We start from the raw sequence: 13,053 nt of genomic DNA, 5'->3' as shown, positions 1-13,053 counted from the left end.
CATGGTTGATAATTCATTGTTAATACAGTATCCCTAGCATGGTTGATAATTCATTGTTAATACGATATTAATTGCATGGTTGATACTTGATTGCTAATACAGTATTCCTAGCATGATTGATAATTCATTGTTAATACAGTATCCCTAGCATGGTTGATAATTCATTGTTAATACGATATTAATTGCATGGTTGATACATGATTGTTAATACAGTATCCCTTGCATAGTTGATAATTATTATATGGAACAGTATTGCCTCGATCATTTCATAACTCTTACAGCACACATAAAGCTAAACATTTCTACATCTAGTATTGTTTATATTTTAGCTTTGACAAAACCTTAAAAACGGCAAGACTCACATTTTGTCAGAGGCGTGAATCGGTCTCCACATCGAACAACTTTCTGATGTTCACACATGCTTGATGATGGATTGAAAAGCTGCGGATAAGGGCATTCTTTTAAATAGGGACCCAGTCCAGGAGAAAAAGAGGCGTCCGAGCAATCGTAGTATTGTGCACAGTGGTCCGGGCTCTGGAACCGGATATTAGGATGGTCCTTACAATATAGTTCAACAGTATCTGGAATAGAAATAATATAGTTCAATATTATCTGGAATAGAAACCATATAGTTCAAAAGTATATGGAATAGAAAATACGTATATTATTGTCGTACTGGTTTTGGACGACTGATCACAATTTATAGCTTTTATGTCGTGACCACGTCCTTTTGAGCTACTTAGACTTGTTTCTTTTATAAAGAGCATGTTCTGTGCACTATTTTGTACTTTGATGAAGTTTGTGGCATTAGTCTTTGGTGACATTAGTTAAAATAAATTCTTTGTGCGTGCGTGCATGTGTGTGTGTGTGTGTGTGTGTGTGTGTTCTCATCGTTACCTTCAATACTTTTTTGCAAACACAGCCATACCCACAACCAAATTTTAGCTCACGTGATAAAAGTGTAAATACATCTATTGTAAGTCTTTATGACTGTACCTCAGTCATGTATTTTTTTAAAAATTCAAGGTTAAGTTCTTGCTCCGTGTTTTCCAAATATATTAAAACAGACAGGCAACAAACTAACGGACAACATCAGACATACGGACAATGACATACCAAACAGACATGCATTGTCCATTTTAAAAAAAAAAAACAGCTATTCAACTACTACAATATATCTTAGTTTCAAATTATTTAACTGTTCTCATTTCCAATTAATTCTCTGCAACTATGTTTTGTGACGCTAAGTTTGCTCCAAGCAAAATATAGAACATATTTGACATATAAAAGATTGATTTCCTTATGATGATTTTTTTGACGAATTCACAAGCCAAACGTAATTACAAATAGCTGTTAGTAACTGTTTATTGCAATGGACTCATGTCCACTCTCCTACTTGGCAATGTGTGCGATATTGTATCATAACGTTTCAGTCCAATACTGTCTGAATGAAGCAATCCGTTTTACTCGTGATTTTTGGTTAAAGTTTTGAAAGAAAATCTGTCATTTTAAATAAAATATCATGCACATTAGTGGGTGCAACTGCATTTGATTTCTGTATTCGTCAGTTTCATTCCAAAAACGAGCAATTTATATAATAGGGTTAAAGCAATACAAGCTAGCATTACATTCCAGAGGTATACTTATAGATGTTCGTAGAAAACTTGAAGAAGATGAAGGAGGAGTAGGAGGAGAAGGGAGTAATTGTTGAGATATACTAGTACTGATAAACGAAAATGAAGTGGTTGCCTATATTAATGACTACGAGTTCAATAACATGAGTGATTCGACGAATGCGATGATTATGGTATTCATGATGATCATGGCGGTGACGGCGACGATAAAGATTAAAATAGTGTAATAACATTATATCTTTTTCCTCATCGTTCTCGCAACTATTAATATATGAGCTGTCCTCGCCGTTGTCAAGATCATCATCGCCATGATATCGACAATTACGGTTATGATGACTACATTTTAAAATCAGTTTCCAATTTTGAGTTTTCAGAGGCAGAACACTGTTTAATAAAGTTTAAAAATTGTACTTCCAATCTTGGTTGATTTTTGGCATCGTCTGAAGATCAATCCTTCTGTATGATGTACAAGTGACCGCTCCGATGGCTTAAGTTGTTAGACTATTCGCCTCGGATACGGGAGGTCGTGGGTTCGAACCCCGACCGAGTCATTCCAAAGACTTATAACATTGTACTAGCAGCTGACTCGCTTGGCACTCAGCATCAAGAGGATGGTGTTAGGACTGGTTGGCCCGGTTTTAGGAAAATTTTACTGGGTGGAATATGATGCTACATGACTGCGACATGATTCCCAAGTGTTAGACATGACTATAAACTGTCACACTGCAGACACGGTAGTGATATGACTAAAGTCGTTAAAGATACGTTAAAAATTCAATCAGACACATGCACACACATATACACACACAATGATTTACAAGTAACAGGTACATCTATGCAAAAAAGAAAATGAATGGCGTTTACATATCCAGGTGTCCAAAACAGAATGACATTTTAAAAAAATCAAGACACGATTCACTACTTGGGTCAGTGATAACCATATCTGAGAGTGATCGATAGTGTTTATCTGTCACGTGTCATACAACCGCATCAATCAATAGATACTAGTACACGTGTTTGATTCTCATTAATTAATGCATGTATTCATAAGGTTCATATGTGCCATCTATCTGACAATACTCGAGGAAAATGCCATCATTCGTATCTAGCATAAATGACATTTTCACATTTAGTTTCCCTCCAGCCTTTAAGTCGAACTTTCGAGTATTCATGAAACGTACTGTGTATTATTCGTTCCAACACTGTGATATTGTTATATTTAGTGCGAATAAGTCAACTCGCTATCCTATCCATATTCAATGATTAGTTTCATACCATCAATCAATTTTTAGCTTTCAGTTTTTCAATGCACAAATACAGCAAATACGGGTATTATTTGAAAATTTATTTCATTTCCTTTTGATGATGTTGATATATCAACACGTCCATATTGTTATAACTGATGTTATCAATGGTTTTCATTACTCATGAGTCTTCCCAATTATATACTTTTTAGTTTGTTACATCCTACATTCTTTATTCATACATTTTCATAATGTTATATATACACACACACAGCTGGGTAACACAAATATAATTGTGTACCATATTACCGTACATACCGCGATACGTACCACGGAGTACCGCATTCTATTAAGGACCGATACTATATTCTTCTGAGGCAGCTGTCAATAGCTAGAAAGATATCTTGCTCTGATTTATAGCAAAATAACACCATGTTATATCCACCATATTAATTTAGAAAGATAAGATTAATTATCTTCAGGTAAAAGAAAATAAATATTTCTTCTCAAAAGAAAATCTCAGCCCCCTCCCCTCCTTCCGAAATTTATATGGTCACTACCTTGTATAGTAGGTGAACTTGCTATGTGTATGTTAACCGTTGTACAAGTTGTACTCTAAAACTTTTCCTTAAATGGGATGATTAAGCTTACAGTATAGCTGACACCCTGTGGAAAACAATGTGCTGAACTTGTTACGAGGAAGTGTTGACGCTGAAGTCAACAATTTACTAGCTACACCATATATACAAAAAGCATGGAAACTTTGAGTGGAATGCCAACACTCGGGTAGGAGTTTTTATCAAAAAGGGCTAGTAAACAAAAAACACTTGCTTAACAAACGTTAGTTAGTGGACCTGATAAATGATGTAAAAAAACTATATAAAAAAATCTACTGATATCCTGAAATTATTCGGATGGAAAGCAGTGTTGGAAAGGAATACATATACTTAACACATTACCATACGCTGGTAAATAACTTTAAAATATGATGTTTTTAATCCGAAATGTTTCCCTAAGTTGGATTTGGCCAGACTTTGGTATACGTGACACATGACAAACATGTGATTACAGGATCATAATTATAATTATATTTGCAACATTCAAAATTAATTTAACAGATACAACTGCTGTGTAAAAACAAACCCAAAACATTTAAATATTTTGTAATGAAATATGAAGACATGACGGTAATGTAAATAAATATGCAACAAGTCTACAAGAGAATTTCCATACATTTCCTTGACGTAAAGTACCAAGTACCAGTACGGTGGAAAAAATACCGTGGTACGTACCACTGGAAAATATACCGCGGCAAACCTGTGTATTGGTAATAACACGCACATCCATACATCGTTATTGCTTGTTGACATTCCACTAGCCCTTGTCATCACTGAGATGTGTAATGATTAGTGCTTGTCAGAAGGCACACAAAGTACAAACTCGAGCCGTCCACGACATGGTATCACTATCTAGTACATTTGACTCATTTGCGCAGTAAAGCATGAAAACCTTACTCTCGTATTGCAACTGGTTTGTAGTATATTCGCAGTAGATGACAAGAATTAAATAGAATTATGGCGAAATAAATACCATGGGAAATGTTAGGTGCATACTAAGTCACACAAATTAAGCCAGCAGTATTACGTGCATTAAACACCAGTAACCCATACATCAGACACCATTACCTGGTAGAGAACTTTGATATGTGCGATTTGGAAGCCGAGAGAACAAAGAGACCAAAATGTTCATATGTACCCAGTGTCATATTGGACATAAAGGTTATATTTTTTGTATGTGTTGTCTTGCCTATATATGTTTACAGTGTACAGCCTGCAAGACTGTGTATTACTATGTGTAGTAAAAAAAAGTTTGATTAGTATCATGTAGCATGTATATATAAGTAGGTAGAACAGTGGAGTGAGTGAAATATTAAAAGTGTTCACCATAATAGCACCTATATTGCATGTTGGTGCGCATTACTAACCCAGCCCCTTTTCTCTCGGTGCAGTCTATCAGAAGTCTTCATAATCAGCAGTTGTGAAACTCTCTTTACCATGTAAGAGCACTATATCTACATACATATTTCTTTTACAAGAACTATTAGTTACTACAGTGAAGTCTTCTTCTGGTAAGGATTGTAGATAATTTATAACTACTGATAATATTTGCATATTTGCTTCGCGTATGACTTGTATGAAGTTTGTATCGTCTCCGTTGTAATTCTTGTTGGTATTTGTACTTGAATGTTTGTTTCATATGTTGTATGTTTAATTGCTACCTAGCCTACGTTAGCAAATAAATCTATATTGATTAGTGAATAAATCGTTATTATTCAATCACCTGGTCTACACGGGTCCAGCACCGTAAAAAAGAAAATCAGGTTCCGTCATATCCCATTTTGTTTATAATTTGAGTTGCTGTTCTTGTTGTTGTCGTTGATGATGATGATCTTGATGATAATCTTTATTTCTTTTTAATGTTTTAAAGAGGACAAAGAACAAGGTAGATAACAATTAAACGAAGGCTTCGTTCTGTTCTATTACTTTTCGTGCGTGACTTAAGAATAATTTGAAATTAAATGCATGACAAAAAAGTTATTAGAATCGTAATGAATGTTTATGTTTCTAAAGTACAACATACCTTTCAGAGGTGGACACGGTTTATTAATATTTTTCGGCCACATGCAAGTCTTTGCATCGATGTCATAATACAAGTTCCCTGGACACTCAATCCAAAAAGACATGTTCTGTCCGCCTAAATACTGACAATGAACATATCCAGAACAATCCCATGGAATTGAGACATATATATCGGCCCCATTACAAAACGAATCCAAAAACTCATATCTCCCTCTTTTCATCCGGGCTTCAACTGACACTGCTACGAAAATGAAGAAAAGAACGAATGATCTTCCAACGAGTCTCCAGTGAGTGGCCATACTAAGAAAAGAGAAGAAAAGACACGGTAAGAGAAAGAGATTAACAAATTAAGTTACTGTCCTTTAACTTTTTTTAGCAGGATACCAAATTTTGTGGATTTTTTTATGTTACTAGAAGCTACGATTTTAAATACCCAACAAAGAATGCTCGACCTAAAACAAACACTGGAATTTTGATTCATAGCTAGTTTGATAATACGAGAAAAGCAATTTTCTGCAAAACTGCAAAAATGATACCTATCCAAATAAAACTTAAAATCTTAAAATACAGTGTATATGATTTCATGAGTAAACGCAGTTACAAGCATCTGTAAAAATAACAATTATGACAGTCATGCTGTCGTCTCCATATACGTGTTCATAAATCCTAAAGTAAATAAACAAAATCAAATATTAAAGCTACGATGGCCTGTATAATGAAATAGTCGACTCAGAACTTGGCATTATTAAATCTTCAAAACCAAGCCATACCTTGACGTTATTAATTTCAATATACATAATTGACGTGAACATGACATTGTTCAGCATTCAAAATCAAGACATGAATTTTGCATTATTCATCATTAGAAATCAACATGAACTTGGGATCAAGATATTATTCAAAATCAAAACATGAACTTGAAATCATTAAATATTCAAAATCAAGACATAAACCTGGCATTATTCAATATTAAAAATTCCAGACATGAAGTTTGCATTATTCATCATTAAAAATCAACATGAACTTGGGATCATGCAATATTTAAAATCAAAACATGAACTTGAAATCATTCAATATTCAAAATGAAGACATGAACTTGACATTATGCAATATTCAAAATAAATACATCAGCTTCAAACCATTCAATATTCAAAATGATGACATGAATTTGGCAAATTATATATATATATATATATATATATATATATATATATATATATATATATATATATATATATATATATATATATATATATATATATATATATATATATATAATTTCGTCAAAGTGTATCCATAATAATTTTTAGGAACGTTTAATTGACTCTTCGTGAAAATATATCATTCACAAACATACTCACACATATAAAGTATATATTTACAAGGCTACCGCCTGAATAATATTGGGCGCCACTGAACTTTCAGCACGTCGTATATTGATTGTTTTCAAAAGTTTACCTGTAGTAAGTACATCACATTTTGTGCTTAATTTGAAATTGCCCAAGGCTGTACAAAAAAAAAATGCCATAATATCTTAACCGATTAAATTATGTGGATTAAAAACTCTATGTGGACATTCCAAACCGCAATAATTAATTTTGTGTCTGCATTTTGTGCCGTCCTTGTGCACGCTGTACTTTGTATTAAACATTTCACGCATTGGCTATGGGAACAGTCAGTACTGAATGGGAACGGGACTATTACAAAATTTCGATCCATCTGCTCAACTAAAATATAAAATCATTTAATAAATTGTACAATTGAATCATACATCTTTTAAAAATGAAAATATTGTACCGTATGAACTCGCTTATAACCAGAATTCAACTTCAAATTGCAAAGACATAGATCTGCAGTCGCATAATGCGTAGACAGATCTGGATCTATGCAGTAAGTTCGGCGTAATCAGTAGAACAAACAACATAGACCCTGATCTGCTGGTGAATTATGCGACCGCAGATGAAGGTTTATGTTTTCTTGCTGTTGGACCTAAATGCGAGTAGTCGGTGCCTTATAGTTTTGACAGGGAAACAAAGTATAACGCCCATCCCAAATTACTACTGGTCATCCTCCCACGGCATTGTTTACTTCTATATTAAGACAAACAAAACAGAACAGGACAGAATTTTATGGATATGACGTATGCGAAAAAAGCTCATAGTGTAATACATAAATCAGATACAATGCACTGTTACATAAATAAATGAATAAATGAATTAATAATGACGATGAAAACCAGCGAGAGAGAGAGAGAGAGAGAGGTATTTTTGAGTTGTTAAATCTTCATTTTTTAGTAATTGATAAATAACTGGAGCCAATGTCATAAGACAAAGACTAAAATTGAAACCAACCGAGTTTTTACACTAACGTGTTCTTTCCTTCAAGTCTTCTTGCAATGCTTTGCTTCAAAGTATTTTGTAATTTATTTTGCAATAAAGTACGTAATGAATCAATGCCAACGTGTGGGTTTGAAGCTCACGGGAGCAGTGTTCTTTAGTGGCGTCCAGTTACTTTCAAACCATGCTCTTCGGAAACTACAACGTTGATTAAGCTACATGCCCTAGACATCATAAGTACGTATTTGGGAAGTACAACGTTGATTAAGCCACATGGCCTAGACATCATAAGTACGTATTTGGGAACTAAAACGTAGATTAAACCACATGGTCCATGTGCCATGAGCACGTCTTCGAGAACAAAAACTTAGATTAAGCAATAGGACCTATATGTGATGAACACGTCTTAGGGAACTACTGCACAGATAAAGCCACAGGACCCAGATGTCATGAGCACGTCTTCGTGAAATACATCATAGACCACATGACCGAGATGACACACGTGCACGTCTTCGGGAACTAGAACATAGATTAAACCACATGGCTCATATGACATGAGCATATCTTAGGGAACTAAAACATAGATTAAACCACATGACCCAGATGACAAGAACGCGTCTTCGGGATCTAGAACATATATGAAGCCACATGATCCAGGTGCATTGAGCACTTCTTCGGGAACTACAACATACATCAAACCATATGACCCAGGTGCCATGAGTTCGTCTTCGGGAACTAAAACAGATTAAACCACATGACCCAGATGCCATGAGCACGTCTTTGAGAACTAAAACATGGATTAAACATGAGCACGTCTTTGAGAACTAAAACATAGATTAAACCACATGACCCAGATGCCATGAGCACGTCTTTGAAAACTAAAAAATGGATTAAACCACATAACCCAGATGCGACGAGCACGTCTTTGAAAACTAAAACATGGATTAAACCGCATGACCCATATGCCATGAGCAAGTCTTTGGGAACTAAAACATGGATTAAACCACATGACCCAGATGCCATGAGCACGTCTTCGGGAACCAAAACATATATTAAACCACATGACCCTGTTGCCATGAACACGTCTTCGGGAACTACAGCGTAGCTGAAACCACATGGCCACAAGGTAGATTCAACAACAAGACCCATAAGCCATGAACGCGTTTTAAAATTACTTTATGTATTCCTAAAAACTAAGCTTCATATTTAACAGGATTCACGACGTCGTGGAGCTGGAAAATTTATCACACGCAGCGTGAATGGTCACGGAAAAAGCAGGACTGATAAAGTATAGTGAGTATACAATTTTCATGCTTCACTACTTCATGAAACCTGTCCAATATTAATATTAATGATTATAATTACAAACTGCTGTACAAAAAAATAACTAATCTCACTACACAAACGACTGAACTGTATTAAATACTGTTTGCAAATATTGTCAAATGACTGTCAAAATAATATTAATGTCTGTTTAGTATTTCATTAGTTTAAATCAAACAGATGAATTCACGGGATGATTGTGGTTGTAGAAAATTAGTTGCTATCTTGAAATCAAGAAAATAAAATTAAAATAAAACACAGCTATAAATTATGATTGCATGACATAACGACAGTGCAACGATAAACTTGAAATGCAGGTGCCCGTACCAAAACTAAATCCAGCGAACTAAAGCTAACACGTGATCTTATATTTTTTTTGTTTGTTGCAATTTTGATTGCATGGACCGAGTGGGGGGTAGTTACGACACTGTTTGTATCATAAGTCACGAATGCATATTATATATATATACACACCCACACATACATACATAGATAGCAATACAAGTTTTGTACTTACTCACCAGGTAAAGAGCTGTGGGTTATGGTACTTGTGAAAAGGATCTTTACCAAGAAAACTCAGCGACCACAAAATGTTGTATGGTTTATTTTTAGGGATCGTCCGTTTAAAGCAATTAGAAAATGTGATTTAAGGACAGGCAATGGCGAAATAGATACGATGTCGCCGATTTGTTTCTGTGGACACACTAGTCTCGGAAATTTGCTTAAATAATAAATTGTAAGGTAGACGGTCAGTTCATTATCCGGATAGTTATTTGATTTAAATTTTTTAACTTATGACATTTATTATCTGTTATGTTAAATAAAACAAGTTGTTTATCTATTAGGCAAACAACACCTCTAATGTGATGGATCGATCATTTTGGTGTACCTTATGTAAAGTAGAATATATATTTTGGGTCAGTTATGTTCATCTTTTCCGAAAAATATATAAAAAGATAGTATTTCCTTTGCTAGTCAATTTTGCAGTTTTCTGAAAAATCCAATTTGGATAGTCATACGTTTGTAATAAATGTGTGCAAGGAACAAAACGAGATGCCAGATACCGTTTATACACACTTAAAGATAGGGTACAACTGCAAACAAACCTACCTTGATCCAATGCAAAGGCACTTTGTTTCACTGATCACTCATAACAAAACAGGGGACTGCTCATGTTGCCTAAGTGGTTAGAGCATCCGCCTCAGATGCGGGAGTTTGCGGGTTCGAACCCCGGCCGTGTCATTATAATGACTTATAAAAATGGTACTAACAGCTGCCTTGCTTGGGGCTCAGCATTAAGAGGTTAGTGTTAGGACTGGTTAGCCTGGTGTCAGAATAATGTGACTGGGTGGGACATAATGCCACATAGTAGACATCACTATAAACTGACACACTGCATAGCGATATGACTGGAAAATCGTTCACGTCAGGTCAAGAATCCAAATCACACACATCACACCTAAAAAAACTACATAGATCCACCAATGCATTATGGAATGGCTGATTTGGATCTATGCAGTTGAATCCGACTTATAATCGAGTACTTACTGTACATGTACTATAATGAAATAATGCAACACCATCAATGCATATAATATGACTTAAACTACATCACTTGTCAACCCCAATATTTTCCTGAAAGTCATAAATTCCACTCTTACAAAAAAAAAAAAAAAAAAAAAAAAAAAAAAAAAAAAAAAAAAAACCACGTTAAAAGACTTCCCCGTTTACATACGCAAAGTTCCAAGGAAGGAAATGTTGATGTGATAACATAATGTTTACATGTAAAATTAAACGTTTTAAATAACTCTGATATTACATATATTGATCACTGTGTACGTGAAACGTATTTTGCATCAAAACATACTGTAAGAAATAGGTCATATACACGAAAACTGGTACAGATTAATTACATATGTCGGGGGTGGGGACGAGTAGACAAGTGGTCTAAAGCGCTCACTGTTACGGATTACTGCCATCTCACCTCTGCGTGGGTTCTCGGATTCGGCCAACGTGGGTATGTGAGAAAGCTGACCAATAGCTTCTCGTAGGTCGATGTTTTTTTTTTTTTTTCAGGGCTTTCCCGGGTTCTTTTTGTACCATTTATTCTGGCCGCCATGTGTAGCCTATTAATATTGTGCGTAAAAGGCGGTAAACCATCCAACAATAATAACAACAACATATGCCATGCATAAGTTCCGTTTGGTCGCGAATCCGCGTAAGAAATGGCAATACTGAGAACATGTCAGGGATTGTAAGCATGCGTCAATGGTTCGGAAAGGAAAGACCGATTACAGTGATTCAACTACTCTTTTGCGGCTTTTGTAAAATTTCCTGGTTCATCGATGTCAGGCTACATCGAATATCTGTTATTAATCGCACCGTTAGTTTTAAAGGGAAAATCTATGTGGCCTTTTTAAATTAGAAATTGAATGAAGAAAACATGCTTATTTTGCTAAAATTTTTACACAACATTCACAATTTAACGGAAAATTGTTTGCGTGTCTCACACCTTAAGTTCTTGCCACCCTGAGAGAATCTCATTGACGTCACAGGGTAGGTTGGTTTATTTTTGGCTACATAAGCTACGCAGTTGAAGATAGGAGTAACAGTACTTCCAGGTCGAACATCCCCCCCTCCCCCAACTATTTACCTGCTAGTCAGACCTGCCTGATGTTGTAGCTGAAATAGGAACAGATGCTTTTATTTTACAGATGATCATATAATTTACAGATAATTATATAATGTATGATTTATCTGTTTTCTAGTGTTGGATGCAACGGTTAGGGCATGATTATTTTGGTTCCAACGGTCACAGCATGGTCATTTTCGTTTCAGTCGCGTCGAAAATCGTCAAAATCTTACGTCATCCTTAATGCTCCCCTACCCCCAAGTTAAACTAAAAGCAAACAGAGCAATATATTGATTATGATTACATTGTTGATTTTGTTATCGTATTTAATTCGAATAACTTTCGTAACTGTATTTCATATCACGGAAATTAACACAAATCGACCTAGCGTCGGAACTACCATTCAGAGACCTTTTGATCCTTTCGTATCGTTGATACATTTTACCTCTACAATACGGCATTTTATTCTTGGATTTAAATATTTCCACAAGCATCTACGATTTTAATATTTCCACAAGCATTTATTCTTCCGAACTTTGTTTACTTTTTCAGTATTTATTTAGTTAATTTCTAATATATAATAAAGTGTGTAAATTTTCCAGGAGTGTCTCTTAAAAGCTAAGAAAAATGTGGCTATTTAATTTCGCCGATAGGTTTCCCTCGCGAACGCTGCATCAGTCGACCTAACCCAAATAAATGAACTGGTTTAATGTAGCTTTCAAAAATTTACTTAACTCCGCTAGTGCAAGAATTGCGTTTCCTCTCGACAGGTTATTGTGATAAATTGAAATTTTATAGGTCACCATCATTATTCATTTCGTCAGTAGTGGTACCCATTAAATCCTTCAATTTATCTTTACAAGGAATTTGAAGGACTCGATCTCTCTAAAGACGAATCGACAAATAAAGTCATATCGAAAGAACTCACTTTATTACAGGCATGTGTCGCCTATGATATGATCTGGTTTTATCCGGTTATATTTACATCATACGGGTAAATTTAAAAAGTGTATCCGGCCCGCGCCCTGGAAGGAGTTGCGCATGCTCGCTCTAATATGTACTCCAAAAAGAAATTCAGGAAATATTATATAATCTAATTAACTTTTTCGTTGGACACAAATTTTGTGGAGTTCGATATTCAAATATCCCCACCCACCCCACCCATTTATTAATGTGTGAAAATAATATTACTTTTTCCCATCAGATTCATCATGAAAAGTACAGCACAGCTCTAAATAGTTTTAC

The 13,053-nt window shown here is 35.0% G+C and overlaps 1 protein-coding gene across 1 annotated transcript in view; it reads right to left on the bottom strand.

The window, feature by feature from the left end:
* LOC149799396 (uncharacterized) overlaps positions 1 to 13,053 on the bottom strand; it is a 62,789-nt gene that overhangs the window by 33,802 nt on the left and 15,934 nt on the right. Inside the window, exons 2-3 of the mRNA XM_089958735.1 lie at positions 5,519 to 5,817; positions 363 to 581 (exon numbers count right to left, since the gene is read on the bottom strand). Of these exons, the coding sequence (XP_089814861.1) occupies positions 363 to 581; positions 5,519 to 5,816 (517 nt within the window). The 5' untranslated portion in view covers position 5,817. The remainder of the gene's footprint in view (positions 1 to 362; positions 582 to 5,518; positions 5,818 to 13,053) is intronic.

Source organism: Sinohyriopsis cumingii, chromosome 5, assembly GCF_028554795.1.
Source record: "Sinohyriopsis cumingii isolate HCF-2022 chromosome 5, ASM2855479v2, whole genome shotgun sequence".
Lineage (NCBI taxonomy): Eukaryota > Metazoa > Mollusca > Bivalvia > Unionida > Unionidae > Sinohyriopsis > Sinohyriopsis cumingii.
This window is presented reverse-complemented; position numbering and strand designations above follow the sequence as displayed.